Below are 26,538 nucleotides of genomic sequence, written 5' to 3' on the forward strand. Positions count from 1 at the left end.
TAACTTGTGCTGTTCACTTTCACTGAATAACCGATTTATCGATCAACGATTCCCAAACTCCAATAACTGGTGATGAATATTAAATAACCAGTAATTGGCTTCCAGTTATTTCACTTAAATATGCACTAAAATTTGAGTAGCTTTTGAGTGCTAAACATACCAATGACTGTAATTCAGTGACTGGGTCTTGGTATAATACATTTTGTTATGTATTAATAGTTACCCACTTAAGTCAATAAGAATTAATTTTAATGTCAATCACACAAGTACGTGTGCTCCATAAAGAAATATTTACTGTTTTAAAACCATGTCTAAATAGTTTAATTGTTCAATTATTGGTGACCAATATACTGGTGATCAAAATTTTGTAGGTGCACAGCTCTACTATTAACATGTTAAAATTACCATGATTTTAGTATAGGGTTCATACAAATTAATATATAAGTACTTACTCCAAGCTGGTCCTCACTGCAGATCATATAACTCTCATCATCACCTGTAATGTACAGTATGGTTCATAACATTACGTCAAGAGTAAATACCAGCTGTACACATCATTTATCCTTGATTATGTATAAGTCAAATTATTTGCTAGGGGATTGACTGTAAACTAAACAGTTACACAATAGTAATAATAACTAGAGACTGTACTACACAGATATTAACAGCACGGTGGGGAAAACTAAGGTACAGAAATGTAGCATTCTATACGTATGTATGTTTGGATCACGTAGTTACTGTATCTGATTGGTTTAATTGGGATATGAAAAAGACAGAGGTGTGGCAAATTATCCAATAACAATGAAGTTAGTTCAAACATTCAATTCTGTTCGGCATGCCTCATAGAAAGAGTACATTTAAAAAAAAAGAGTGTCCTACTGGAATAGACTCCCAAAATGCACTGAGTCAAGTGATGAAGCAACATGCCGTATATTTACCCAACATATAAATGCGTACAACATGAATGGCACAACTCAAGAGACACAGTATATTTCAGTAGAAGTCGCTGATGTGCAGTCCCATTGACACCATTCAGCAAGCCTTTCACTTGATAAGTGTAAAAATAAAACAAGAAGTTTACTGATAACTTGACTCAGTGCGTTTGTAAGGGCTATATTGAGAGTTATACACTTTTTTGTTATTATGTACTCTTGCTCATAGATTTTCTTCCTGTTTAATTGTAATTTGATATCTTCATAATAGTTGGCTATTTTTGAAGTCCTTACTTGTAAATTTATGCTAATTTTTATTTGGTTTAGTGCTATGTATCGGCTGCAGGGTTTAACACTGCAAGGGATAGTCATTACCAATAGCCCTGTAGAACCATCTGCAACCGGGATGAAATCAAGCAATCAAGAATTAAATTTGCACTGAATCAAGCAATCACGCTGTGCTAAAAGTAGCGATTAATCTAGCTTGAGAACAAAATGAGAGTTTGCGAAAATATGTATTGATTATCAAGATCCATTTTCAGTGAAATCAAGCAATCAAGGTATATTTTCGGCAATCAAAAACTTTGATCTTGGTCGCAGATGGTTCTACAAGACTATTGGTAGTGGCTACCCCTTGCATTGATAAGTGCATTCCTGGTATTTGACCTGCAGCATCAGTACCGTATGATGGGAAATTTTCGAGGGATGAAGCTTTCGTGAAACTGTGTAAAATATGATTTTTACGTTTTTAATTCACAAAAGTCTAGACAACAGTTAATAGCTATGTGTACAAACTTAAAATGTTTCACGATTATATTTTCATGAAGCTATCATTAGTTGTGAATTTCGTGAAAGTTTTCGTCTGTCGAAAATTTCTGGCTATACTGTACGAGGGTTCTTCACTCTAAATCTCATCGACGAAATTTCAACTCTGAGCATGCATATTTCCACATTTCTACACATTTCAAAATAAATTTCCACCTTTCCAAATACATTTCCTTACATTTCTGACCTTTTGACTCCTGTCAAAGCGGCGAACAAAGCAGTTTTGTTGGTTAAGGACTAGGGTTAAATGGTTTGCCAGCAGAAATACCTCATATAGTTTTGATAATTCCACAAACAGTACCCACTGTGCTCGGCAGGTCGTAACGGGTGCGTGGTTTCGAACTGTGTCATGCTGTGGTACGCTGTAACAAGCCTGCTGGCATATGAACTAAACTAATTTACCTTAGAAAGGATTCACCAGAGTACAATTATGTGCCTAACTAGTTTGAGAGATTCACAGCTCTAGATAGAACTGTCATTTGAAATTGGAAATTTTCTGATAAAATTTCCACATTTTTGAAATAAACTTCACATTGCTGAAATAAATTTCTACATTTCCAGCCACCATCAACGATATTTCTAGAAGTGAAGGATCCCTCGATACAATATTCTTCCTGAATTGTTGACTTGGTCACAAAGTCACAGATTGACATACAGTGAGTCTCTCAGTGCATCACCCCCTTGCAGTAGCAGTTGTCCTTATTGCCACATGTACAGCAAAATGGCGGGATCAATATATAGCACGGATGAGTCGAGTATTTGGACTGAGAATATGCAGGTTGACAAACCTGGGGTTTATAAATCTATGGACAAACTACCTTCATTGCACCAATCATAAGCCATGCACTCACCTCATTCGACCTCATTAAATTGCGTATCAACACTGCAAGTAGTACACTACGGCTAAAACACTGGTCTTTGAAGTAGTGCTCATTTACCCTCGCATTTGCTTGATCCGAGACTTGATCATACGAAAATATTAGAATCGATTTAGTTACGTCATTTACAACAAATTTACAAAGGGCAAATAGCGGATGCCCTCAGAGAGTGGTCCGAGGAGTGGTCACAGCAGAATCAGCGAACCATGACCCTCAGGTCGCTTTCTTCATGGTGGAAAGGAAGGAGAGAAGACCTCCCACTGAGGTAGATTATTGGTGGCCGTGACACTATTAAAGTAGGCTGGCAGGACTGTGGGGATAGGCTTGATCTGTCCGTTTACAGCTTTGACCAATTACGACTAGCATGTGTAACAGGTCCCATGTCCTCGTCCCATGTCCCAGGTTTTACCTAGTAATAAATCAAAATGGCTTCATAACCCTAATTGACTACATTGTGTGTTTGTATTGTAATGAACTGATGGGGTATAGTCGTACAATAATGCACCTATCAATGTAATGCCCGACTACCACTAATACGGGCTGAGGGATTTCCCCCACATAGTGGGGATTTGTCTTTACTAAAAACTCACTCCGACAGCAAAGGTGTGTGCTTTCAGTTTAGGAAGGAGTGTCTCGGGTGCTAGCTATTACGTTCATACTAGAATTCACTCGAACTAACTCATTACTGGACCAATGCCACATGACCGTACAAGTCCCAGTATTCCTGGGGTTTGCAGGTCGAGACTTGGTAGGCGTTTGCATCGCCAGTATTTCCCCACTAGGTGGGGAATTGTAATTTTCAGTGATGCAAATCCCCACCTTCCCTCACCTCAGCCTGTATTAGTGGTAGTCGGGGATTACATTGATAGGTGCATAAGACGGTACTGTATATTAGATCATGCAGATTTGAAATTGGCCAGAAACCAGCCTCACAATACCTTCATGGTGCCTTGGTAGTATTGGTTATGATCTAGGACAAGACCATGTGAATGTGTAATAATGTTGCATACTTACGGGTATGAAAATGAAGAGCAGCTTTAAGGCTTTGTCGAGAGAATTTGTGGGAAAAAACATGATAGTTAAACTATAAAACAGTTTAGAAGATACTTCTGTGCGTAAAGTGCTGATAAAAGCAGTTTGTTTAACTGGCGCTTCCTTAGCAGCGCATAGCAACGTAATTAAAGAATTACAAAAATTTCGTGAATTATGAAATATGAGAATTATAATAAATTAATTATGTATTATTGCACAACCAAAAACCTATGTAATACATATAGTTGGTTAATAACTTCATTTCAGATGAGTTAGCTAGCTGCACGGCGCCTGGTTTTTAGAAGTAGCACAACATCAACTTGTTTAGTTTGTTTGTTAATGGACATTGAGCTCAATACATTATATATATTAGTTCTATTTTTTAGTTTGCTTGCAATGGTGTGATTAACGGTTAGAAAAACACTACCGTTATGGAGTAAATAGACTAACAATGATGACGATGTGTGGTGGTCATGACTAGTATTTTTACGTCAACAGTAACAGCGGTCATCAATGATTACAATATACAATCGGTGTAATATTAATTAATTTATGACTACAAAATATTATTTTTGTTAGTGCTTCGTAGTACACGTGGTCTTGTCCTACCCCCTCCCCGGGTATAATCAAGCCCAAAATGCTGCAATCCAAAATGCTTCTAATGGGTTGCTACAATTTTTAAATCATAATAGTAGTAAGTACTGTTTTCTATGGCTACATGATCCTAATTACATTGTACTGTACATGTGTTGTATCATGAACTGGTGGTGTAATAGGAAGTGGTAGCTGTTCCTCCAAGGGGTAGTTAGTTCACTACGTATATGTTAAAGCATAGCTGCGAGTGCTATATGAAAAATAAAGCACAAGGCATGCGGCCGAGATGCTAATAAAGCACGAGGCGAAGCCGAGTGCTTTATTAGCATTGAGGCCAAGCACTGAGTGCTTTATTTTTCATATACGCGTGTTGCACGAACTATTAGGAGCCTGAATGCACACAAACTAGTTTAACAAAGTAACTCACGCGTAGTTCACCATAGTTTGGCATGGAAGACGTTCATCGTGTATTTTGGCAGATTTTACTTGCAACCCACAATCGATTCTATTGTGAGTCACATGGCAAAATACTTTTGTGATATCTCCGGGACTTGTCCGTTTACATTAACAAACGTAACAGCAACGTTACCTTCTCCCATCCATCATCAAAGCATTTAGGTATGTCTATAAAAGCAATCCAGTGGTAGATCTCATATTGGCTGGGGTGATGATCACTCAGCATGGCAAGGCTGTCAGCCTTCACCAGCGTGGGTGATTAGTCGTACTGGCGTGAGCCCCACAGGCTATTAGCCTGCACTAAGGCACGTGGGCAACTGTGCTTTATTGCCCACAAAGAGTGCTTTATTGCACTGCAAAAAGTGCTTTATTTGTTCCCCACAAAGAGTGCTTTATTGCACCGTAAAGAGTGCTTTTTTGAACGAATAAAGTACTCTTTGCGGTGCAATAAAGCACTCTTTGTGGTCATGAAGCACTGCTGGCTGGCTGAGAGTGTACTGTATGAAATTTAAAGTACACTTTTTCCTTTAATCTCGCCCATGCAAAGTTCTATAGTTGTGTATATAGTGTTAGGCCGCTCCAAATAAATTCTCTGTTTCCTGTCCAACGCCCACATCTCTTTACTGTCAGCATTGTATGTTCCATTATTCCGTATTCTTCCATTATGTAATGTACATGCTCAGGCTCAGTAAAAACCGAGTTTGAAAATTGCCAGCTCACATGTCAGTGTGCTATCAAGTCAGCACAAATTCACCTTTGTGCTGTTCTTGCAACTATAAATGATCAAGGTGCAAGCTTAAGTATGCTTTCATGTAGCTTGCTATGGTTGTGCATGGATTGAAGAGCTGCTAATCTCATAATGAAATAATGAATATAGACCACCTGCTCCCATGCAGATATGCCTGGGTAGTGGACGGGAAACAGAAAATTTGTTTGGAGTGGCCTAAGTTGTGCACTTTTTGCATCACCACTCATAGCGTCGCTGTATAATGATGTAATTCACACTTGGTACATGTGATTAGTGTCTCCAGTGCTACAAAGTGATAGTTCAATCCACGGGAAGTTTTGCTGCTTTGCTAGTCTTGTTATGGAGCAGTTTTAAATAATCAGTGTCTTGCACAGACACATTAAACTAAATCCTGCAATTTCTAGTGATGAGACAGTTAAGTGTTCAATGATTGGTCAAAGTTGGTACAGTACCAGTTATAACAATTAATCCACAAATCCTTGTACTGATAATGGCACTTGCTTTGTGACATAGTAGAGCACCTTAAGTCATGCATGTTATTTTAAGTAAGCAGCATAAGGGACCATAAATCATATAGCATGTTAAGTCGCACGGTTTCACCTTTATATGTTACACACTATCAAACTGTAAATTCATGGATGCTGGCTGCCATCTTCTGTCCCTACATGATGGACAGTAAACTACACAAAACATGACGTCCTGTGATGGTAAACAGTACAGGACAGTTCCTCTTGATCGCATACTCCACTAGCTGTGGGTGGGAGATGGTGTGTGTGTGATTGTTGTATGTAAAATGATTATAGGAAATTCATTTCCACAAGTACAAGGAAATGTAAAGTTCAATTTTATAAAATGTATTGTCCCAAGAAACATGTCATCTTTTTGTAAAACTGTAAAACTAGGTATACCGAGCTACAGTAACTGATCACATGTCAGTGTTAATAGTGAGTAGTACAATATATCTTTCCAGTAATGTAAAGGGTAGTTACCACATTGTGATTGTATGATTGAATTAACTACTACACTGTACATTGTTAGTGTTTTGTTATGTTCTTTCAATGAGTATTGTACAATTCAGTACATATTGTCTGATGAAGTGTTACATGTATCACTTGACGCTATAATAGTAGGTGTCCTGTATTTGTTATTAAAACAAAACCTACTGAAATAAAATTATTGTGTTTGAATGATCATAACGGGATCATATGATCCAATTGTTTGTTTACATGTTTATTCATTTAGTGTATCTGTGAAGCCATGTAGTGTTGTGTCTCCCACAGTTAGGCCTCACACCTCTACACTTTGCGGCGCAATCCTGTAGTGAGGATGTAGTGAAGATGATGATAGAAGAAAGAGGAGCTGATATTCATGCTGTGGATGAAGTAAGACCGTACATTATTCAATGTCCTGTGAATAGCCTCAAATTGCTTAAATGCAGAATGCATGCACTGATTAAATAAACTTCTCTCTCACATCAACACAAATTTCTCTCGACATGGGCCACTGTTGCAAAATTAAAATATGGTGTACTGTATGTACAGTCCATCATTTCTAAGACTGCTCAGGGTCATCTTATTGTGTTATAAGCTAAACCTTGCATTTCACCATTGTCCAAACATGGATGATAACCGTAATGACAGGCTCACATTCTTGGCACTTTAGAATTCATATCAATGAATGCAACAAGCCAGGTTTACTTGTGTTATAGTTAACAGTATAGCGCAGTGTCCATTCAGTCTGGTGTTCATCAGACTCTTATTAGAAAATATTTAACAAATTGCAATTGAAATTAATTGAAATGCGAGATCAGTGTAGTATGGTGGATGGATAATAGAAGCCTTAGTGATAGAGAGAAAACTACTGTTTGTATTTAAGTGGTTTCTGTTAATACCAGTACCTGGGAGCCACACGCGGTTCAGTTATGGAAGGCGTGTAATGAATGCTAGAACACGTTGATAAGATCATTTTACAGTAAAAGGAAAATTTCCAGTTTGAAATAGGGGGGTCAACCGACCCCCCTCGACCTTCCCTGGGTATGGGCCTGCAAGGGACAAAGACTCACAAATGAAACGGTTGCCATTCCCATTAGCTAATTGGCAAGAAGCTTTCTACTTGCGCTAATTAAGCAATGTTGAATTTGAGTGGTAGCTTTTTTTCTTTTAGAGACTGTACAAGCTTAGTCTGGCAGCACCCACTCCTTCACATAAAGAGGAAGGGTCTGGTCACTCTAGCATTCAAAATTTGTAGCTTGTTACCAAAAACAGGTAACACCAATCAGATTACATTGTTGGTAATTGCTAAATATTTGTTTTGGAGTTACCATATATATTAGGGGTGAAACGAATATTAAATTTTAGGTATTCGAATATTCTTCAAATTAACGAATGAATTAACGAATTATTCTTTAAGAATTTTCTGTATAATTAGGTGCTCGAAAGGGACAAAATCACTTGGATTACTACTAAAACTTTAAATGTTAAAAAAGAAAAGTCCTTTACATGTATTATTAAGATGAAAAATTATATTTTAAAATGACAGACAGTTTTCAGTTGTCAAAATGTTTTCAAGGTTAAATGTGTACATTATCCGATTAACGAATATTTAACGAATACGAATATTTCTTAACGAACGAATAACGAATATTCGTACTATTCGTTTCAGCCTTAATATATATATATATATATATATATATATATATATATATATATATATATATATATTGTGGAGTTATGTAATGCGTAAAAGAGTTTCTCACAAAGTTTTGTGAAGATGAAATATGATTGAGGCTGCTTGTAGTCACAAATAGGATGTTCTTTAAAAGAACAAAAGATGGAGGTAGTGAAAAGGCCTTGTAGTTAGAATTGATGTACTCCTAAAGCTGCCTAATCAATATGGAAAGAATCTTGGTTATGTTATCAGCCTGTTAGATGTTCCATTCTTGCTGTGACATCATTGTTTAATTACATTCCATTGTTACAACTCCGTAATGCTAGAGTGACCCTTTATGTGAAGGGGCGGGTGCTGCCAGACTAGTACAAGCTATTGTAAGCATCGTTTGGTTCTTGTGATATCGAGAACAATGTTTGTGAGACAATGAACCTCGCAACAATCAATTGGGAACTCTTGGAAAAGTCCATGCACGCTACCTTGTACGATACATCGATACCCATGCATGGAGTGTTCACAATATCTTCTTTCTTATTTTTCTCCTTACTGAAATATTTGTAGCATTGATTTCTTACTCAATTTGCTCATGTGATTGCTAAAAATAATTGGCGGAAAAAAACTTTGACAATTGTAATACTATTCGCCAGAGTTTCTTACTGCCAAAGTTTTTTACTATGCGGTAGTTCTTTTCACAAATTTGCTGTACTCAAGAGGGTTTGGGACAATAAGTTGGGCACCGCTAGAGTTCAAAATGGAGTCCATGCTTAATTATAGAACTCCAATGTATTTGTAACAACATCATTTGGTACACATGAGCATGTATCTCTAAAACATAGTTACTAGGGCTGGGACGAAGCTTGAAATTTATATTCGAACATTCGCTAATAAAATATTCGAATATTCGAAGCTTCGGTGTTGGTAGGTTTTCTTGCATTTATGTTTAAGTTTTATCTTTCTAATCCTATTTTGTAAGTTTGTAAGCATTTGGATAATGCATAGCAGCAGTTTTGAATGACGCGATCGAGCGATTGCAAATGGGCGTGTCCGCTATACTGCAATCATGCATAGTTAAATGCTAACTAATAGCTTTAAGGACGTTTTTCATGCATTATCTATCACTTTATAAGGCATTAAAGGCTTCTACCATGGTAGAAAGATAACTTTTCATTGGCTTAAAAATGGGTGTGGCAGGTGACATCGATCGCACAAGACGAACATTGATCGTGCAAGGTGAATAAGCTGCTGCAATAAAGAACAGAATGTTTATTCGTAATTCTTTTTGTAGGTTATGAGTGCATTATGAAGCTTCGAAGGATAGTTTTATAATTCGAAGTTTGCTTAACCTTCGAACCTACCGAACATTCGAAGCTTTGTCCCAGCCCTAATAGTTACATACATCTATCAGTACCTGCTGCTTTTTTCATCGTGATGTTGATCTGATACTGATATACAAAAAAACGCAACTGATATATGTTTTTCCGATAACCGGTACAATTATCGGTGCAACACTAATTATTACATTCAAATTTCTAATAGATCAATGCTTAAATGTGTAGTATCATGTACCACAGTGAGCTATGGTTTTGAACAATGCCCAATTTTTGTGTATTACGTACAGTACATCTGAACCTCAGCTTACTAAACACTGTTCTGGAACTGCAAAAATGACTGTTCTAATAGAGTGTTTAAGCTACCTATTACCTGTGTGTTCCATTAGAGGAATTGAACATTACTTTAAATAAATTTAATTTATCAAAATTCACTTATCTAAACTAATCCACATATCTGAACGCTTTGTCTGGAGTGAAGATGTATGGATAACTGAGGATCCACTGTATTCCATTGTGCTCATAAGATAACTGTAACATTCCTAGGTATACATGACTGTTGTATTAGGATATTTCATATCAGCTATAACTGTTTTATTAGAGTATCTCATTCTCAAAGTATCAAGATGCTTTACATTACTGTACAACAATATTGTACCTTATGTGACTATTCTGTAGTGTTATAATTTTTGTTGCTATAAGTGTACTGTTGCTGTTCTCCAGTGTCTAATTATATCTAACATTCATGTTCACTATTTTTATATACTTTTACTAACCTATTATGCCTCAAAATTAAATGGCTGATTGGTACATATGTATACCATGAGAAATAAGGGCTATAGCACTACACTTGAAGATAGCATGCTTGGGACAACCTGTGTAGATAAATATGAGTATGAGTATGATGACACCAAGTTGGTTCAACTGCTTCTTTTTGTGGATCAGTTGACAGTTGCTCATGCTTGAAGCGCTATGTTACTGCGAGATACCCATTTACTAGTTGAAGACAAGTTAACAGGATTTGTACCAACTTGTGCAGATTGGCATGCAAGAATTTGTCTTGTGGAGGTAACATACTGTTCAAAGCACTGTACATTACATGTTTTCATGTAGATCATCTGGAAAATCTTTTACTCCAAGACAACAGTTAATGGCAAAAGTACACTTTACAGCTCAAGCATCTTGTGCACTGCACGGCAGTGGGGTCTGGTCCAAAGCACAAAACAAAAGCTTCAGAAGATTTTTTGCTAGTTGTGATGCGTGCACTTAATTGTTGCTGCTGCAAGAAGTATACCTCAGACCTACAACTGCTGTCTAGCCTGTGCCAGGCAATTGTCGAAAAGTTTGTGAAGATTGCAGTACGACCAACAGTATCTGTAGATGAGGATGAGGAAGTACAGCTAACAGTATCTGTAAATGAGAATGAGACTTCTAGTGATATGGCTTATAACTATGCCACTGACTTGTTGACATTTTCTTTAATATGGCATGGCTTTCATGACTCTATTTTAAAGAAGGTGACGGGAACCACATCATGAAATATTGGAAATAAGTGCTACGATAACAATTCTAAGGAGGCTTTTATACTACTTGCTCAAACAAAATTTTTATCACAAAGAAAAGCTAGTAAACTGATGTGGAGTCGAACTGTGAACACACACGGTAGACAAGGATGCAAGTTCATGCAACATTCCAATAGATTTACATATGGAACATCTTAATCACAGGCTGAAGTCTATGATGGGGAATTTGCATTCTAATGCAAAACCCAGTGCCATTATTCGTGTTGCCAAATTACTTTCTCTTGTTGAGCATGTGTGTCAAGCCTTCCAAGCAGAAGCTGGGGCTACACCCAATAAAGGACACAGTTAGTACCGTCATTTGAAAAAGACATTGAAAAATTCTCAAACAAATACAAGATGAAAAGTTTTTTTTTTCTTTCAAGAAAACCGCTTGCTGAGTGGCTATAAAAGCAATCCATTCCTTAAAAATATTAAAATGGGAAAACATTACTGATTGGGTAAAACAGAAGTTGATTAATTATAGATGTGTATTAATGAAAAATCTTATTATATCTTGACAGAAAATAATTTAAACACAGTCTGAACAATCACACAAGATGCTGCATATATCACAACATCGACAATATTTTAAAGCCACTGTATCTTCACTAAACATGAAATTAGACAGGAGCAACTGATGACGACATAAACTTGCATTAACTAAGTACTCCTTCATTGCCTTTGTGTTATATTGAAGGAATATAAAATAGCTTCTGATGGTGCACCATTTCTCCCTGCCATTCCAGTTTCCTGTAGAAGCTCTTCTAATGTGTGCAAGGTGCACCCCAATTAATTATTCTGATGATATCACCACAATCCACACCCAAGCCAAATGCGCTTGTAGCTATTACCAGCCTAAGCGTAGAATTGTTCTTGCAAAATTCTTCTAGTATTTTTCCCTCATTCAAGAAGTTGTGGCTGCTGTAAACAAGTTTATCAAGCGGAATTCTACCATATTAGGCAGACCTGGTGGCTCTGTAATGTTGCTTCCAAGAGTCTTCTTTAAATTGCCATAAATATCTGCACAATTCAACAAAGTTCTACAAAAGAGAACTGTCTTTGGTGTGCTTGTATGACTGGTCAGAAGCTCCTTGCTAAGCAGTGCACAAAGGTCTGTCTGCTTAATGTGTGGCTTGACAATGTGTTTAATATTTCTCTGTCCCACATTGGCTCTTATCATAGCAGGTTCTTTCATTGACAGTCTTTCTACTACACAATCTACAGTTTGTTTAGTTGCTGTAGCAATCAAGGCTAGAGTGTTTACTGACATTGGTAGGATACTACATAGTGTCCCAATTTCTGAAAAAGACTTCCTGAATGAATCTCCCCTATAGAAAACAACCTAGCATGCATAGACCATATGATACTCAATTAAGTTACGTACCACAGCTTCACATTGTGAGCTTCATCAACAACCAGTGCAACCAAATTATCTTGATAAACATCTTTCTGAAACATGGTCCTAAATTTCTTGTTGCCGATGATGCAGGACTGCTGCTACAGCTGCTTCGTCATCTTGGGCACCTCCAACAAACTCAGTTATTATACCTAAGTCGGTAAACTTCTTCTTTTGGTCCAGCATTAAAGCAGAAAGTGGAGTTACAACGACTACTATGCTCCCATTTTTATCTATGAAGATTAAAATTATTTACATTGCATTCATCACTACATAATTCATAGTATAAACTAACCATGAATATAATCAAAAACCCTTGGCAATATGCCATAAATTATGGGCTTTCTGTAACCCGTTGGAAGGATCACGAAGGTGTTTTTACCAGCCACAAAACTCTGAATAGCTTCCAGCTACAAATGGTAAGGTAAAAATGAGGTAGCTATTTTATACGCACAGTACCTGCTTAGGCTTTAGAGACTGTAATCCCATGGTGTGAGTCACTTTTGTGACAGCGGAAGAAAAATCCATGCTTCACTTTAGGTAGCACACGAAACCTACAGAATCTGTGTGGGCGAAGGCTTGTTGGAATTCATTAACACCCTCCATGGTGATTGGGGGTGTTAGAAACGAGTTGCTTATGCTAACCGTTCCAAACCCTTTTTCGGATCAGACGCTTATAATTTCCAATTGATAAGTGCCGTGTGGAGAAAAAGCGGTCTGGCCACGTGATACTAGGCATAATAAAGGTAAGATGTAGTATTTGTATTTTAGGGATAAAGGTTTGTGCATGGTAAACAGTATTTTGACGATGCAAAATGGGTTCATTTGGTGAAAGCAGACAAATTTCTTCAATGCATGCACGAATACACGTAGTATAGTATATATATATGTTTGTGTCTCACCTTTGTCCTTGTTTGATTTTAGTATAAGTGCTATTATAGCAGAACACTACCTCACCCAATACCTCTCTGTACAAAGTCCCCACATTTCGGTGGCAATTTTGTTTTGTGACATCAAGCGATGTATTCGCAACATCACGAAATATCATTGCAGATACAGTATCGCTCATTATACCTCTGAGAGAACAACTGTGATGACATTAAAATGCACTGAAAATAGTTAGTCCCAAAATATATATGCATCCTAACAAGTGTTGGTGGTAGTGAATCAGTTGAGAAGAATTTAACACATGATGTATACTAGATGATGTTATGCTTACTTACAACCAGTTCCCCAAATATTTGGTTATAGAAGGGAAATACCTGAATCCAGTCCAGTCCAGTGATTGTATCAACAACTAAGTGTGTGTGGGGTGTAACTAGGGAAACATCCACCAGTGGGCCGCCATTAACATTTTGCTGTGCACAATGATATTGTGTTTTTGAAGTAATACACTCTAATATAGCTCACTACTTACACATACTTCTCTTACTTATCACCACCGAATAGGCATCTCCTGGGACCATAGCAGAGCTTATGATAACGTCCGGACACCGGACAAAATCCGGTCAAATTGCATTCCAGTCCAGTCCAGTGATTGTATCAACAACTAAGTGTGTGTGGGGTGTAACTAGGGAAACATCCACCAGTGGGCCGCCATTAACATTTTGCTGTGCACAATGATATTGTGTTTTTGAAGTAATACACTCTAATATAGCTCACTACTTACACATACTTCTCTTACTTATCACCACCGAATAGGCATCTCCTGGGACCATAGCAGAGCTTATGATAACGTCCGGACACCGGACAAAATCCGGTCACCGGACAAAATCCGGTCAAATTGCATAGATGTCTGACCATAATGCAATTTGTCCGGACACAGTGTCCCATCAAAGCTTAAAGAAGGAGCCTAAGGGCTGAGCTGGCATGCTATCAACAATAACATTCACTTGGTTGCCAGGAGATAGTATACATTCTTACAACCCAAGGGAGTGACCATAAATGTACCATTTGCCAACCCACTGGTGTACTTTAACCACATAACAGCTGCAGTAAGGCATGTGATGTCTTACCACTATGATGTTTATTTGCTAAGCTGCAGTAGACATGTTGGACATTCATCTCATGTCCAGTCAATTTTGGCAATTGTCCGGCCGATTTTGGTTTGTCAGGACATTGTGGCAGGACAACAGAGAATTCTTATCATAAGCTCTGCCATAGGGTGAAAAAAATATATATCTTACTCACTACTGTTGTAATGAAAAATTATATTTCTGTACTTTTATGTGTTAAATACTGTAACACGTGAAAGTTAAATGTTTTATGTACATTTTATCTTGTTTTACAGCGACTGTGGGAGCTTATCCCAGACAGCCATCAGCAGGACAAGGTGAGAAAGGAATAGAATAATTTGATCATGTGTGGAGTTGTGTAATATTCAATAGGTTACCCTCAGCAACAGACTGCACCGTATCCGACAAATACCTCACTACCTGGCTCAAACTCACCACAACTAGGAGGTGCTTATCCACCAGGTGCTTATCCACCACCGCAAGGGGGTGCTTATCCGCCACCTCAAGGGGGTGCTTATCCACCACCACCACCTGGTGCTCAAGGTGGTTACCAACAGGTGGGTGCTTATCCTGCACCTCCTCCGGGATACTCACAGTCAGGTATAACATGTAGTGACACTAGTGTGTGATAAATGTGAATAAGTAATGGACAACTTGTTTGACTATTGTAGTGGTCATAGTTGTAATCCTCTTCATTTGTTATAGTGGCCATCCCAATCATACTGTAGCTAACAGCCCGCTTACACTAGCCACCTAGTTTGAACTATCTCGAATCAGAGCGATTTCCAAGTTAGTGTGAACGCTGGACTGAACCGTGTCGAACCACTCTAGAGTGGACCTGCTAGGGTTGGGGGTCTGGTTCGATCTAGTTTGCTCCACTTACCCAGCATAAGCAGATGCGGCCCTGCAGTTCGATTTGGCTCTAATAAACGGATTATATATGGAGAGCTACAGCTAAAATGGTGACTGTAATGATGAAATGAAGCAACAGCAAAGTTTTTAGGTGACGATACGGAAGGACAACCTCAAAAACAACACAAGCACTCAAAAAAAAAACAGGCCGGTACATGTGCAATTGAATAGTTAACTAACTCCACAGAATTGAGAGGTTGTTGCCAACACTTAAGACTTTATCATGCCTACTAACCTGGTACAAAAAAAGAGCACAAATCCTTTAACTCCATCAGTAATCTCTACTTTGATGAAACGTATCATTGTGGGTTTTAGTTTTTTTGGGGTTTGGCCTTTGTTGTATAAACGGTGCTCAAAAATGATCTAGATTGCACTGAATTGATCTCATTCAGAGCAATCTGTACTATAAACAGGCTGTAAGGTATACAGTACTTTATGAACCTCATTAAAATAAGACCACCCCATTATAAGTGATTATGTCAAGTAGGTCCCAAACATAGTAACTATGGTGTGCTTCATGATTTTATTATAATGAGGTTTCCATCTTAATAGATAACTGCATCAATTATTTGGCATGTTTGTTGTACAGGCTATCATGTAGTAGGAAAGGGAAGTGTGTTGACTTCTTGTTGTTATTTTTCCTCTGTACAGTAGCACCACCTCAGCCACAAACTCAGACAGCTATTCATGGCCAGTTTGATTCCGGTGCTAGATTTACTCCTGGAAGGCCAGTCAATGTTCCTGTGAGTGAAATTAATGGAACAAGTACCCTGTATGATATTTGAGAGACAACCCATTGTATTTTTACACATGTTAAAGGGAATTAGGGTTATGCTTCAGATCTCTGGTGGCCCAACCACATTGCTATGTCTCACTAAATTTGGTCATCATTATTCACTTCATGCAAGTTTTTTCACCCTGTGTAAAGACTGTTAATAAACTAGCTTGCTTACATAGATAGATGGGTTGAAGACCCACCTCATTGTCAAGAGAAGGGGCTTTAGCCTTTCCCTTTGGATATTGCTTTACAATCCAATAGAGCATTCAGCTCTTACTCTAACAAAACAGTCAAGTACCTGTATGATTGTAATGAATAATGACCTGCCTGCCTGCATTGGTCAAAAACATAGCCCAGTGACTGTAATGTAGCCATCTGTGGAGTAGTCCAGTCCCTCTGTATACAAGTACTCAAAAACATTGGATTTTTCAACTAGAGTAGGGACCATAGCACATCGATAAAATGTACTGAAACAAACTGGAGTAGTACATGATATTAAATCACAGTAAACCCTACTATGCTCAAGATATCATTAAAAAAGCACAATAGGGATATAACACTTCTTATTGCTTTACTGTGATTTAGTATTATGCACTATTCCAGCTTGTTTCAGTACTTTTATTGATGTCTCTACTCTAGTTTAAAATTCCAATTTTTGTGTACTTGTTTGTTTGTAAAATAAAATTATGACTGGTGAACTCACGCATACTGTACCAAAAAAAAAGGTGTTGTGCACCCCAGCTACCAATTATCATCTGAAAAGTGAAGTATCCATTACGCTTCATTGTCAGCTACGTTCTTCAACTCGTTACACAGCATTACAAATCAAGAACTGTTTGAAAAGCACCTCTGCAATCAAAGTAACCATTAGTGATGCACCGATACCTATACTAGTATCGGTATCGGCCCTATTTTGGCGGTATCGGACTTGTATCGGTAAAGCTATAAATGCCCAATACCAACCGATACTTTAAAAGTGATGTCATTTAATTACTTATCAAGATGGCGGCATACATAGCGCATTGAACAGAGTTGAGCAAAAGCTGATATAAGCCATGAATTCCTTAAAAGAAGCCAGCTACTAGCATTATTAGTACAGTGGAAACTGAAGTAAGCCACGAAATAAGATTCATTGAAGACATAAACTTATCTTTGTGTGTAATTGATAGCCACAAAACCAGCAAACTGCAGTTGATGGGATTAGCAAATGAGTTTAGTAAGCTAAATCACTAACTGTTTCTTGTGAGAAATGCCCGTGGGACAAAGTATTGGTATCGGATCGGTAGTGAAAAAGTGGTATCGGTGCATCACTAGTAACCACTAAGATATATGGACAATTTATGTTACGAAGCCAGGGAAGCCATCACGTGCTACCACCATATCGACACCTTTCGCTGTCAGCCAAAATGAATTATACACAACGGAGGATACTGGTAAGTCCACGAAGAATGTGTTGTACGTTCTGCGGTATGCCAAAAGACACCTCTCGGGCTGAAGCAACTTTGAACAGTGAAAAAATCAAGCCGGTAGCCTTAGCCGTTATCGAGTTGTGCTTGTCTGAAGGTATCAGTCAGTCAGGCAGTCGTAGAAAATTCCGTTTAATAACTTAAAAGAAGTCTGTAGCAACTTGTTGAAAGCATTTCAGGTCGATCAGAAAGCTCAATCCTGATAGACATTGAAGTATAAATACAAATACAGTGCATTTCAAATAAATTAACGTCTTTGCCTAGCTCAAACTGTGAGCAGAAAAGTCCAATCCTGTGTTGATGGTATCGTTGCTATTACTGATGCAGCATTGCCACGTTGAACATCAATAGCAACCTTCTGAATAAAAAATTGGGTGGCCCTATTATCTCCAGACTGCTCCATTACCCAGGAACCTATCCACTGCACTAATGAACTTGCACATGATCCCCAAACACCCAGGATCTCTTGTTTGGGCTTAGTTTTACCTAACCAATACTGCCTCATTGTCGCCAGGGTAAATTTAAGCTGGTTTTTCATGGAATTTTTTTGTGGGCCACGCCCACACTTTTGTGGTTCCTACTATACGGTACTATCATATTGTATATGATATTATCAATTTAGATATTCATTCTACAGGGCCGGAGAAAGCAATTCTACAGGCCAAGGCCAGGGTACATACTACGAAATGCTGAGCACTTTGTTGTGTGAATGCTAGGGGGTCTGGGGGCATGCTTCATCAGGAAAATTTCATGCTCTGAGATTAAATCTGAGACAATTTTCAGCTGTAAATTCCCTAGCACATTATTTTACTATAATCTTGTGTGTATTAATAAACTCACTGTGGCGGTATGTTGCTACATCATGTGTTCACATTAACTTCTTACATTATACAGTTGTAACACATGTAAATACAGTATGTTTCCCTTTTGTTATAACTACTATATTCCCGCAGCATGAATCTAACATTTGAAACTGATAGCTATATAACTAATTTTAATATGATGGAAGTCACAACTCAGTGAATAGCTGGCTAAGCACTAAGCTACAGTATATGCTTAAACTTACCCTATCATGCTATGCTGCAGTGCTCCACATGCACAAACAAATATTCATCCAGTTATGTACACTTCCATACAAAGCTATTTATATTTCGTAGCTATTTGCTAGCTTCATAAAGCGGTTGACTAATAAATCAGTAAAAAAAAAACTTGAGTGCTCTATTAGGGTACCGTTCTATTAGAGTGTTTCAATCTTTTCCATGACTGATTGTCACGGAGAAGGATTTAACAGTGTGTTCTACTGGCATTATATCACATGATGCTTTAGACATCTATTATTCCCAAAAACACGCCAGCATAATCGGCCAGTGCCTATCAGCCACTTGGATATACATTTTTAAAATTAATGCTGAAAAGTAGTCACTGGCCGGACTGCTTTCTCTGGACCTTGTTCTAAAATGTTTATGTGTTTGTCTTGTATGTTATATGTTTGGTTTATAATAACTTCCTTGCCACGTTTGTACTGTGCATTTTGCACGTATAGTCACACGTGTCTGAGGTATTTGTAATTGTGTCTTTTGAATGTTTACCTCTAGCCCCCACCCCCTGGATGTGCTCCCACTGCGGCACAATTGGCGGCACAACAAGGTCAACAAGTAGTGATGACACAAAACAAATCTGATAGTCTCATGGGGTCTGATGGAGGCTACATATGGTACTGATACTAAACGACATCGTGATTCAAATTTTTATCATTAATTGTATATGTTTGCTATGAAATATGCTATGCAATGCCGCCAATATGCGTATTAAAGAGATTTAGTGTATCTGTAGTATACGGAGGGATTACTACCGGTAGACGAATGTATTATAGTATACGGGTGTGATACTACCGAGTTATATCGTCACGAGTTGTCCCAGTTGTCATTTATTCGCGCACCTCACAAAAGATGTCAGGAAAATCTGGTAAGCTTCAGTGTGTAGACTATACTGCATGCAGTCACAACACATGCACAAAATCATACACCTCGCGAGATAATTAGCATTTAAATAGAGCATCATACATAGATCTTCTCCATGAGGTCATAGATAATGATGAGGTGAACCAGCAAATATACGCCAGGCTGGCCATTGAATTGTACCAAGGATCAACAGTTCGCCTTTCCTTTCATGTTTCCTGTGTTTAGTCCATACTTTTGTCCAGCATCTAAATCCCACACCTTATGTAGTAAGGAAACTGACGGATTTTAAATCTTTATATAAGTCAATTTTATGTTTGTAATTATGTGTCTGTAATAGCTGTACGTTTCTCAGGGTATTTTTATACTGAGCAGTCTTCACTAAAAAAAAACTCCAAATTACAAGTGGGTTGCACTCTACTCCTTTCTGTCATAGTAAAAAAAATTTCTGATACCGATATTGGGAATTGTTCAGCAATACCAATGTTTACATTGGGATTTCAAGGAATAAAAATATCGGCCAATATTGGTATTGTTTGAAATACCGATGTAAACATTGAACAATTCCCAATATTGGTATCAAATTTTTTTCTGTGTGTACTCTGATCTCGTCCTCGGTCACAACAAAAGTCAATCAAGAAATTTGCAGTAGGTCATAAGACAAGCTTCGTTTCAAAAGTGTACATATTTGAATTACAACGTAGCCATAATTTTATAAGAATTCGGTCAAGAGTCAAGCACTGATTTTAGTGCAAGTCATGGGTCAAGGCTTATATTTTGACTTTAACTGAGGATGTGCAGGGTATATTGGAGTACCATCCCTACTCATTTTTCAAATGAAGTACTGGAACAGCAAAACGCTGATTCATTAACATCATTTAAGAACGAACATTGAATATCATTATTTTTATAAGGACTGATTTGTACGTATGTGAGTAGGGTACATTTTTCTGATAATGGCACAAGAGCATAATATTCTCACGAATTTACTGCAGTGACATTTCTGAATGTTTTGGGTATCATTTACATCCTACCAGTAGCATAGTCCTGGTATGAGACTACCAGCACCCCAGTACCAGTATTGAACAGTCTGGGTAGCTACGTATTTAGTAATTTTTAGCACCTGCAATTTTATGGATGCATTTATCAAAGTTTGTAAGTGCAACTTTGAATGTAGCCCGATTGTGCTCCACTCATATTATAAATTGGTCCTGTCTATTGTCAATTGCTTTGAGTGCTGTAGATGGAGAATTTGTCAATCATTTGCTTCTACTTTCCATAACTATTGATGCTTGTAATGTAATGCAGCCTCAATGGTGGAGCTCTTCATTATCTAGTAACCTATATTAGTTAATGGTGGACTTCAGTAGGATGCTACACAACTACTGGTGTGTTGTTTATTATAGGATCCCCACAGCCGTCTGCTCCACCGCATCCATCACATGCTCCTCCACCTTATAGTATTCAACGTAAGTATATTAATTATCTGTGTAGTGTGTACATGTTTGTGTGTGTGTGTGTGTGTGTGTGTGTGTGTGTGTGTGAGTGTGTGTGTGTGTGTGTGTGTGTGTGTGTGCGTGCGTGCGTGGGTGTGTGCGTGCGTGCGTGGGTGTGTGTGCACATGTAGTGTGTTGTGTGCAGTTGTTTACCCCAAACATTAAAATTTTGAATTAGTATTGAAGTATCACAATGTTCTGTACCTTATAATTTATAGCTGAGCCTTCGGATTGTAGTGAAATTATTGTACCCATCTACACCCACACAAGTATAGCAAGACTTTAAATAATACTTTGCAATATAAACTCTTGGTTTAAAGTTTTCTGGTGAGAGAATAATGTTTGTGAAGGAGACCACTCCATAGATCACAGGTCTTAAGGTTCCCTGTGTATTGCATTACTTATGAAAAGAATGTGTAAAATAGTATCTTGGACAAAAAAAAAAAGACTAAGGGGAAGTGTTAGGATGACGTAATAGAAACCTTGGTCCTGACCACTAAATCTCGATTTAGAATAGCAACTTGAGGGACATTCTGTTGCAAACTTTGATCACATGATGACATCACACTAGTTGTTACTGAGGTCATCAACATGACTCAGCTGATACAATATGTCTAAAAGCTTTGGACTAACTTATTACATCATATTACCTTGTGACAATGTGATATCATTGTTGTCAGCCACGCTGAGTCATGTTGGGATGACTTTAGTAACAAATATTATGATATCATGTGATCAGAAACCACTAATGCTGACCCAGATGTGACCTGGATTAATGAGGTGTGTGCCAAGGGCTACATTTTGTGTGCTCGACTATACATGTACGTACATGTTGAGCTGGATCCTCAAAAACATTTAATAACTCATGGATGCAATTACACATGATCTTGAAACTTGGCTCTTTGCTTGACTCTTTGCTTGACTCGCTAAAAATATTTCATCATTCAAATGTCTGAAGTAATATTTACAGCCAATCCAAATTTGCACCATACATTTCTATGAGAAGCCATAAAAGTGCAATGTTCATTACAACCCTTCCCTGAATTTGTAATGGAGCCAAACTGTACGTGTCTGTTGTTGGCACCTTCACTGTCACATTAATCATCTGGTTGGCTGAAATGTTCACTCTCTTGGGAAAAGTTTACAATTGTCCTTTGTAGTTGTATGTTTAATATCCTTTATAATGCTAAACAGTAGATGAGACTTGTACAACACCAGTCTGAAAGTAGTTAATTAATGGATCATAACTTGAATAAGTCAAATACACAAGTTAGCTCATTGTGTTCATGAACTGGCTGCTAATTCATCAAGGTGTTACATCATATTGAGTCATTTGCACAATTAAGCAACAAACAATAAACACATGCAAATACAAACAATGTATTGATTTGAGCTTTAAGTACTGACGCGATTGAAATATGTAGATTGTGCATTTTTCAATGGCTACAGTACTCAACCCAGTGTTTGTCAGTATTAGATACAGAACTTTGCAATCATGGTGGGTTTGTATTCAGCCCATGTAGTAAACCCTTGTAAGCTCCAGTACCAATGATCAGTCATAACATTTACTTTTGGACACCTTCATCACACACGATGTTTTAATTTCATAAATGTATTTGTCAACGTACACAATTTAGGACTTGTAGTGTTTGCACAGACCTACAGAAGAGTGGAAGCTCTTCTCATCACAAGCATATTATATACAGGCACATTAGAATCCTAATTGTCTGTGTTGCTCTACATTATTACATTCAAATTTCAAGGCTTACAGTGAGCTATTATGTACAGTGCATCTCAACCTCAGCTTCTGAACACTGTACTCCAAAAATGACTGTTCTATTAGAGCGTTTAAGCATTTATTACATGTGTGTTTTATTAGAGTAATTGAAAAATGCTGTAAATAAATTTAATGGACTTAAATTGATCAAAATTTACTTATCTAAACAAATCCACTTATCTGAACACTTTGTCTGGAGTGAAGGTGTACAGATAACTGAGGATTCACTATGCTCATAAGATAACTGTAACATTCCTAGGTATACATGACTGTTCTATTAGGATATTTCATATTGCAATGACTGTTTTATTAGAGTATCTCAAGCTCATAGTACCAAGATGCTTTTCATTACTGTATAATAATTATTGTACCTTCTGTGACTGTTCATCATTTCTGTTGCTATAAGTGTACTGTTGCTGTTCTCCAGTGTCTAATTAATAAAAACTGTATCAAACATTACCTAATGTCAGCATGCATGCCTATATGGTATAGCACACGTTTCCCAAAGTGGGTTTAAGGGTTAAGTCTGCCGTACTATTGGCTGGGATGTAGTTGATGTTAGTCACTATATTTTGATCTTTTCCACTAGCTATTCAGAGTCCAGCTACTTACCCAGGTCAAAGGACTCAAAAACCGGTAAGATTATAAGGTGCTTATCACCCATGGTTTATTGTTGTATTTTATAGTCTGTTACTGTACAAGGTCAATATGCTGCCGGTGCTCGGTTTGACCCAAACAAGCCTGCCACCATTCCAGTGAGTTAAGCTGTAGAGTTAGTACCATAAATAGTACTGGAATATTGTACAGTATCTATTTGCTGGATAATTGATTTATACAATGATAATAGGAAAAAGTGAATTACAGAGACTTTATAAGTGGATCCTTAGCTACTCAAACTTTTGTCATCTGTTATCCAAACACTTCACGTGTTTGTAAGAGTGTCTGTATAATTGAAACTTATGTAAAAATCAAAGAGCCATTCCTTTGATATAGAGCTTTCCTACACCTGTCAACTTAAAAATACTCTAATAGAACAGTCATTTGGCATTTGGTTTCAGGTTGATTGATGCTTGTCAACCATTTCTCTAAGGTTGTTCGTAAACCAACTCTCTAAGGTTGATCTAAATAATTATAAATTAATTGGTGAAATTAAGCTTGTTCCTTCATTTTGTACAAACACATTATAACTGAGGACCCACTGTAGTGTGACAAATAGTTTGCACAATTTCTGAAATTTTTATTGTCTCAGCATTATCTGCAGTGTCAATGGGTTACCAAAATTTCAGCCTATGCACCTTACCACATGGATGAAATGTGACAAAATGGCTGTGATAGTTCATCACGCAGTAGCAAAAAATGAACTGTGTTTGTGGCGGAACTATTGGATAATGAACTAGTATGTTGTGGCGATAGGAAATACACTCATCTAGCAAAACCAGACCAAACTTCTGATATGGATACAAAATAGCATGTGTTTGTATTGTAAGTATGCAGAGTTGGGGGTAACGTGTTACATAATAATGTTGCTTTTACAGTAATGAGTAATATAACACATTACATGACAAAGTAGTGAGTAATATGTAACGGATATTGCATCCGGAAATTGTAACAAATGTAACACATTACTTCCTTTTAAGGTGCATTGTATCCAGGCATGTGATTGATTGCATTTTGGGTCCAGACAAGACTGGAGATAGCATTATAAGCATGAACAAAATATGATAGTGTATGGGGAGTGCCCTTTAGACCAAGATACGACAACAATGTATGTATTTGTGGCTGAACTACACCAGAGAAACACGTGTCTCTCTCGTGTTACTTGTAGTCGTAGGTATAGTAGTGTAGCTTGTATTTAGAAGGTTGGACTTACTTTATAGTTTGTTACGAACAAATGTAATGTGTAATATTATTACTAGTTACAGCCCTCAGGTTAGCGAGTAATATGTAACTTGTTACTTTTTTCAGTAAGTAATGAGTAATATGTAACTAGTTACATTTTTAGAGTAATGACCCCAACTCTGTAAGTATGTATGTACAGTATGACCCACCTTGGCCCCTGCTGGAATATATTATAAACCACCACCTCTCCCAATACCCCTCTGTACAAAGTCCCCATACTATTGCTGCCATTTTATGTTGTGATGTCAATGCAGATAAGGTCCATTATGTTGAATAGTTTTAGATCATAGCAGTGGACAGTTGGAAGAGCAAAGAAATTGATTTGTACAACAACTATTTATTTACAGCCATAACTTCTGTTTGCATTGATCCATAGAGTTGATATTTGGCTTAAAATGCTCACCACAAATTGGCAAATCAATTGAAATACAGTTTAGGCTGTGCATGCAAGTATGAAGATGTTTTAAATGATGAAATGACAACAATTTTGTGTCTTTTGCAGCATTGTAAACAAACACATGTGATATGCATACTATTGGGCCTAAACAAAGGTATTCGAACTTTCTATGAGTAGGAGAATAAGATGATGTGTATAGGTTTTGAAACTTGCTTCCCAGGGTAATGATGTAATTAAAACTTGATTCTATTTTTTCTTTGTAGCATACATTTCACTTAAAAAAGTATGTTTGTGCAAACTATAGTATGTACAAGTTGAGCTGGATCCTGAAAAACAGCTAAAACTAAAAGTGGATTTTTTTCTCAACAGAGTTAACATTTCAGCCAACCAGATGATTAGTGGCAACAACAAAGTTGTCAACAACAGACATGTACAGTTTGGCTCCACTACAAGTTCAGGAAAGGGTTGTAATGGACACTGCACTTTATGGCTTCCTCGTAGGAAATGTGTGGTGAAAATTTTGATTGGCTGTAAATATTATGTCGGATATTTGAACAAAAAGTATTTTTAGTGGGTCAAGCAGTACTACAAACGAGCAAAATTTCAAGATGGTGTATAATCACATCCATGAGTTATTAAATGTTTTTGAGGATCCAGCTCAATGCCTACATACTTATAGACAGGATTTTGTTGAGATTGTTGCATATAGGTCACTGAAATGAATTCTTTGTGCTGTAAATTTGGGCTTGCATGATTGTGTTAGGTTTTCGTAGATCTGATCACAATATTTACTTGATCAATGAAAATTGCTACAATATTATGTTGTTGAATTAAGTACTTATAATGTTGTCCAAATTTAGATTTAAAGTGACATGCTTATCTCATTGTCTTCACAGCCTCCTCCCCCAGGGGTAGCCCCTACTCCAGCACAAATAGCAGCAGCTCAAGGCAAGCCAGTGGTGATGACACAACAGAAGGCCAGTAGTATGATGGGGGAAGATGGTGGAGCAACTTGGTCTGGCTTAATGTGATGGATTAACACTTGTATATTGTTTATATAGCTAGACTGACTGGTGTTTTGTACTACGAGCAACTTGTATGCTTTAGTAACTGTGTGTGAGTGTTTTATAAAGTTGGCAGTTTTTTGTTTAAAGATAAATAATTCATCATTACATATGTTTGCATCACGGAGATAAATATGACCAGATTTGTGAAAAGGGGTCCAATTACATAAACATCAAAGCGAGCATTGAAGTAACAACTAAAACATCTGTTGAGGTTCTGAATAACAGAATCCATCATAACTCCAGTAGTGTGAACTATGTTAAAGTCCCTTTCAATTTACTGTACTTTTGTGATTTATCTGTATGCCATCTTCATTTTGAAGTTGTACAGTAATAGCCCAAATAATAAATTCGTTTT

General features: G+C 37.4%; 2 protein-coding genes across 6 annotated transcripts in view; one reads left to right on the forward strand and one right to left on the reverse strand.

Annotated features, from left to right (window-relative positions):
- Window positions 1-2,741, reverse strand: part of LOC136236553 (UBX domain-containing protein 4-like) — a 198,568-nt gene extending 195,827 nt beyond the window's left edge. For all 4 annotated transcript variants that reach the window (XM_066026766.1, XM_066026767.1, XM_066026765.1 and 1 more), the window contains exons 1-2: window positions 2,609-2,741; window positions 453-496 (exon numbers count right to left, since the gene is read on the reverse strand). The gene's annotated coding sequence lies outside the window, so the exon portion shown is untranslated. The remainder of the gene's footprint in view (window positions 1-452; window positions 497-2,608) is intronic.
- Window positions 2,742-2,748: 7 nt separating this feature from the next.
- On the forward strand, window positions 2,749-26,288 carry LOC136236558 (DAZ-associated protein 2-like). 2 transcript variants are annotated; one of them, XM_066026776.1, is made up of 10 exons: window positions 2,749-2,900; window positions 6,746-6,847; window positions 14,709-14,750; window positions 14,806-15,033; window positions 15,997-16,088; window positions 19,185-19,554; window positions 20,954-21,016; window positions 23,410-23,456; window positions 23,507-23,575; window positions 26,013-26,288. In XM_066026776.1, exons 6-10 carry the CDS (start codon window positions 19,539-19,541, stop codon window positions 26,145-26,147), a joined length of 330 nt encoding a protein of 109 aa, XP_065882848.1. In that variant the 5' UTR covers window positions 2,749-2,900; window positions 6,746-6,847; window positions 14,709-14,750; window positions 14,806-15,033; window positions 15,997-16,088; window positions 19,185-19,538; the 3' UTR covers window positions 26,148-26,288. The 2 variants fall into 2 exon arrangements, with proteins under 2 accessions (XP_065882848.1, XP_065882849.1); XM_066026777.1 differs by lacking the exons at window positions 2,749-2,900; window positions 6,746-6,847; window positions 14,709-14,750; window positions 14,806-15,033; window positions 15,997-16,088 and adding an exon at window positions 16,995-17,233.
- Window positions 26,289-26,538: the final 250 nt, after the last annotated feature.

Source organism: Dysidea avara, chromosome 10 (genome assembly GCF_963678975.1).
Source record: "Dysidea avara chromosome 10, odDysAvar1.4, whole genome shotgun sequence".
Classification (NCBI taxonomy): Eukaryota; Metazoa; Porifera; class Demospongiae; order Dictyoceratida; family Dysideidae; genus Dysidea; species Dysidea avara.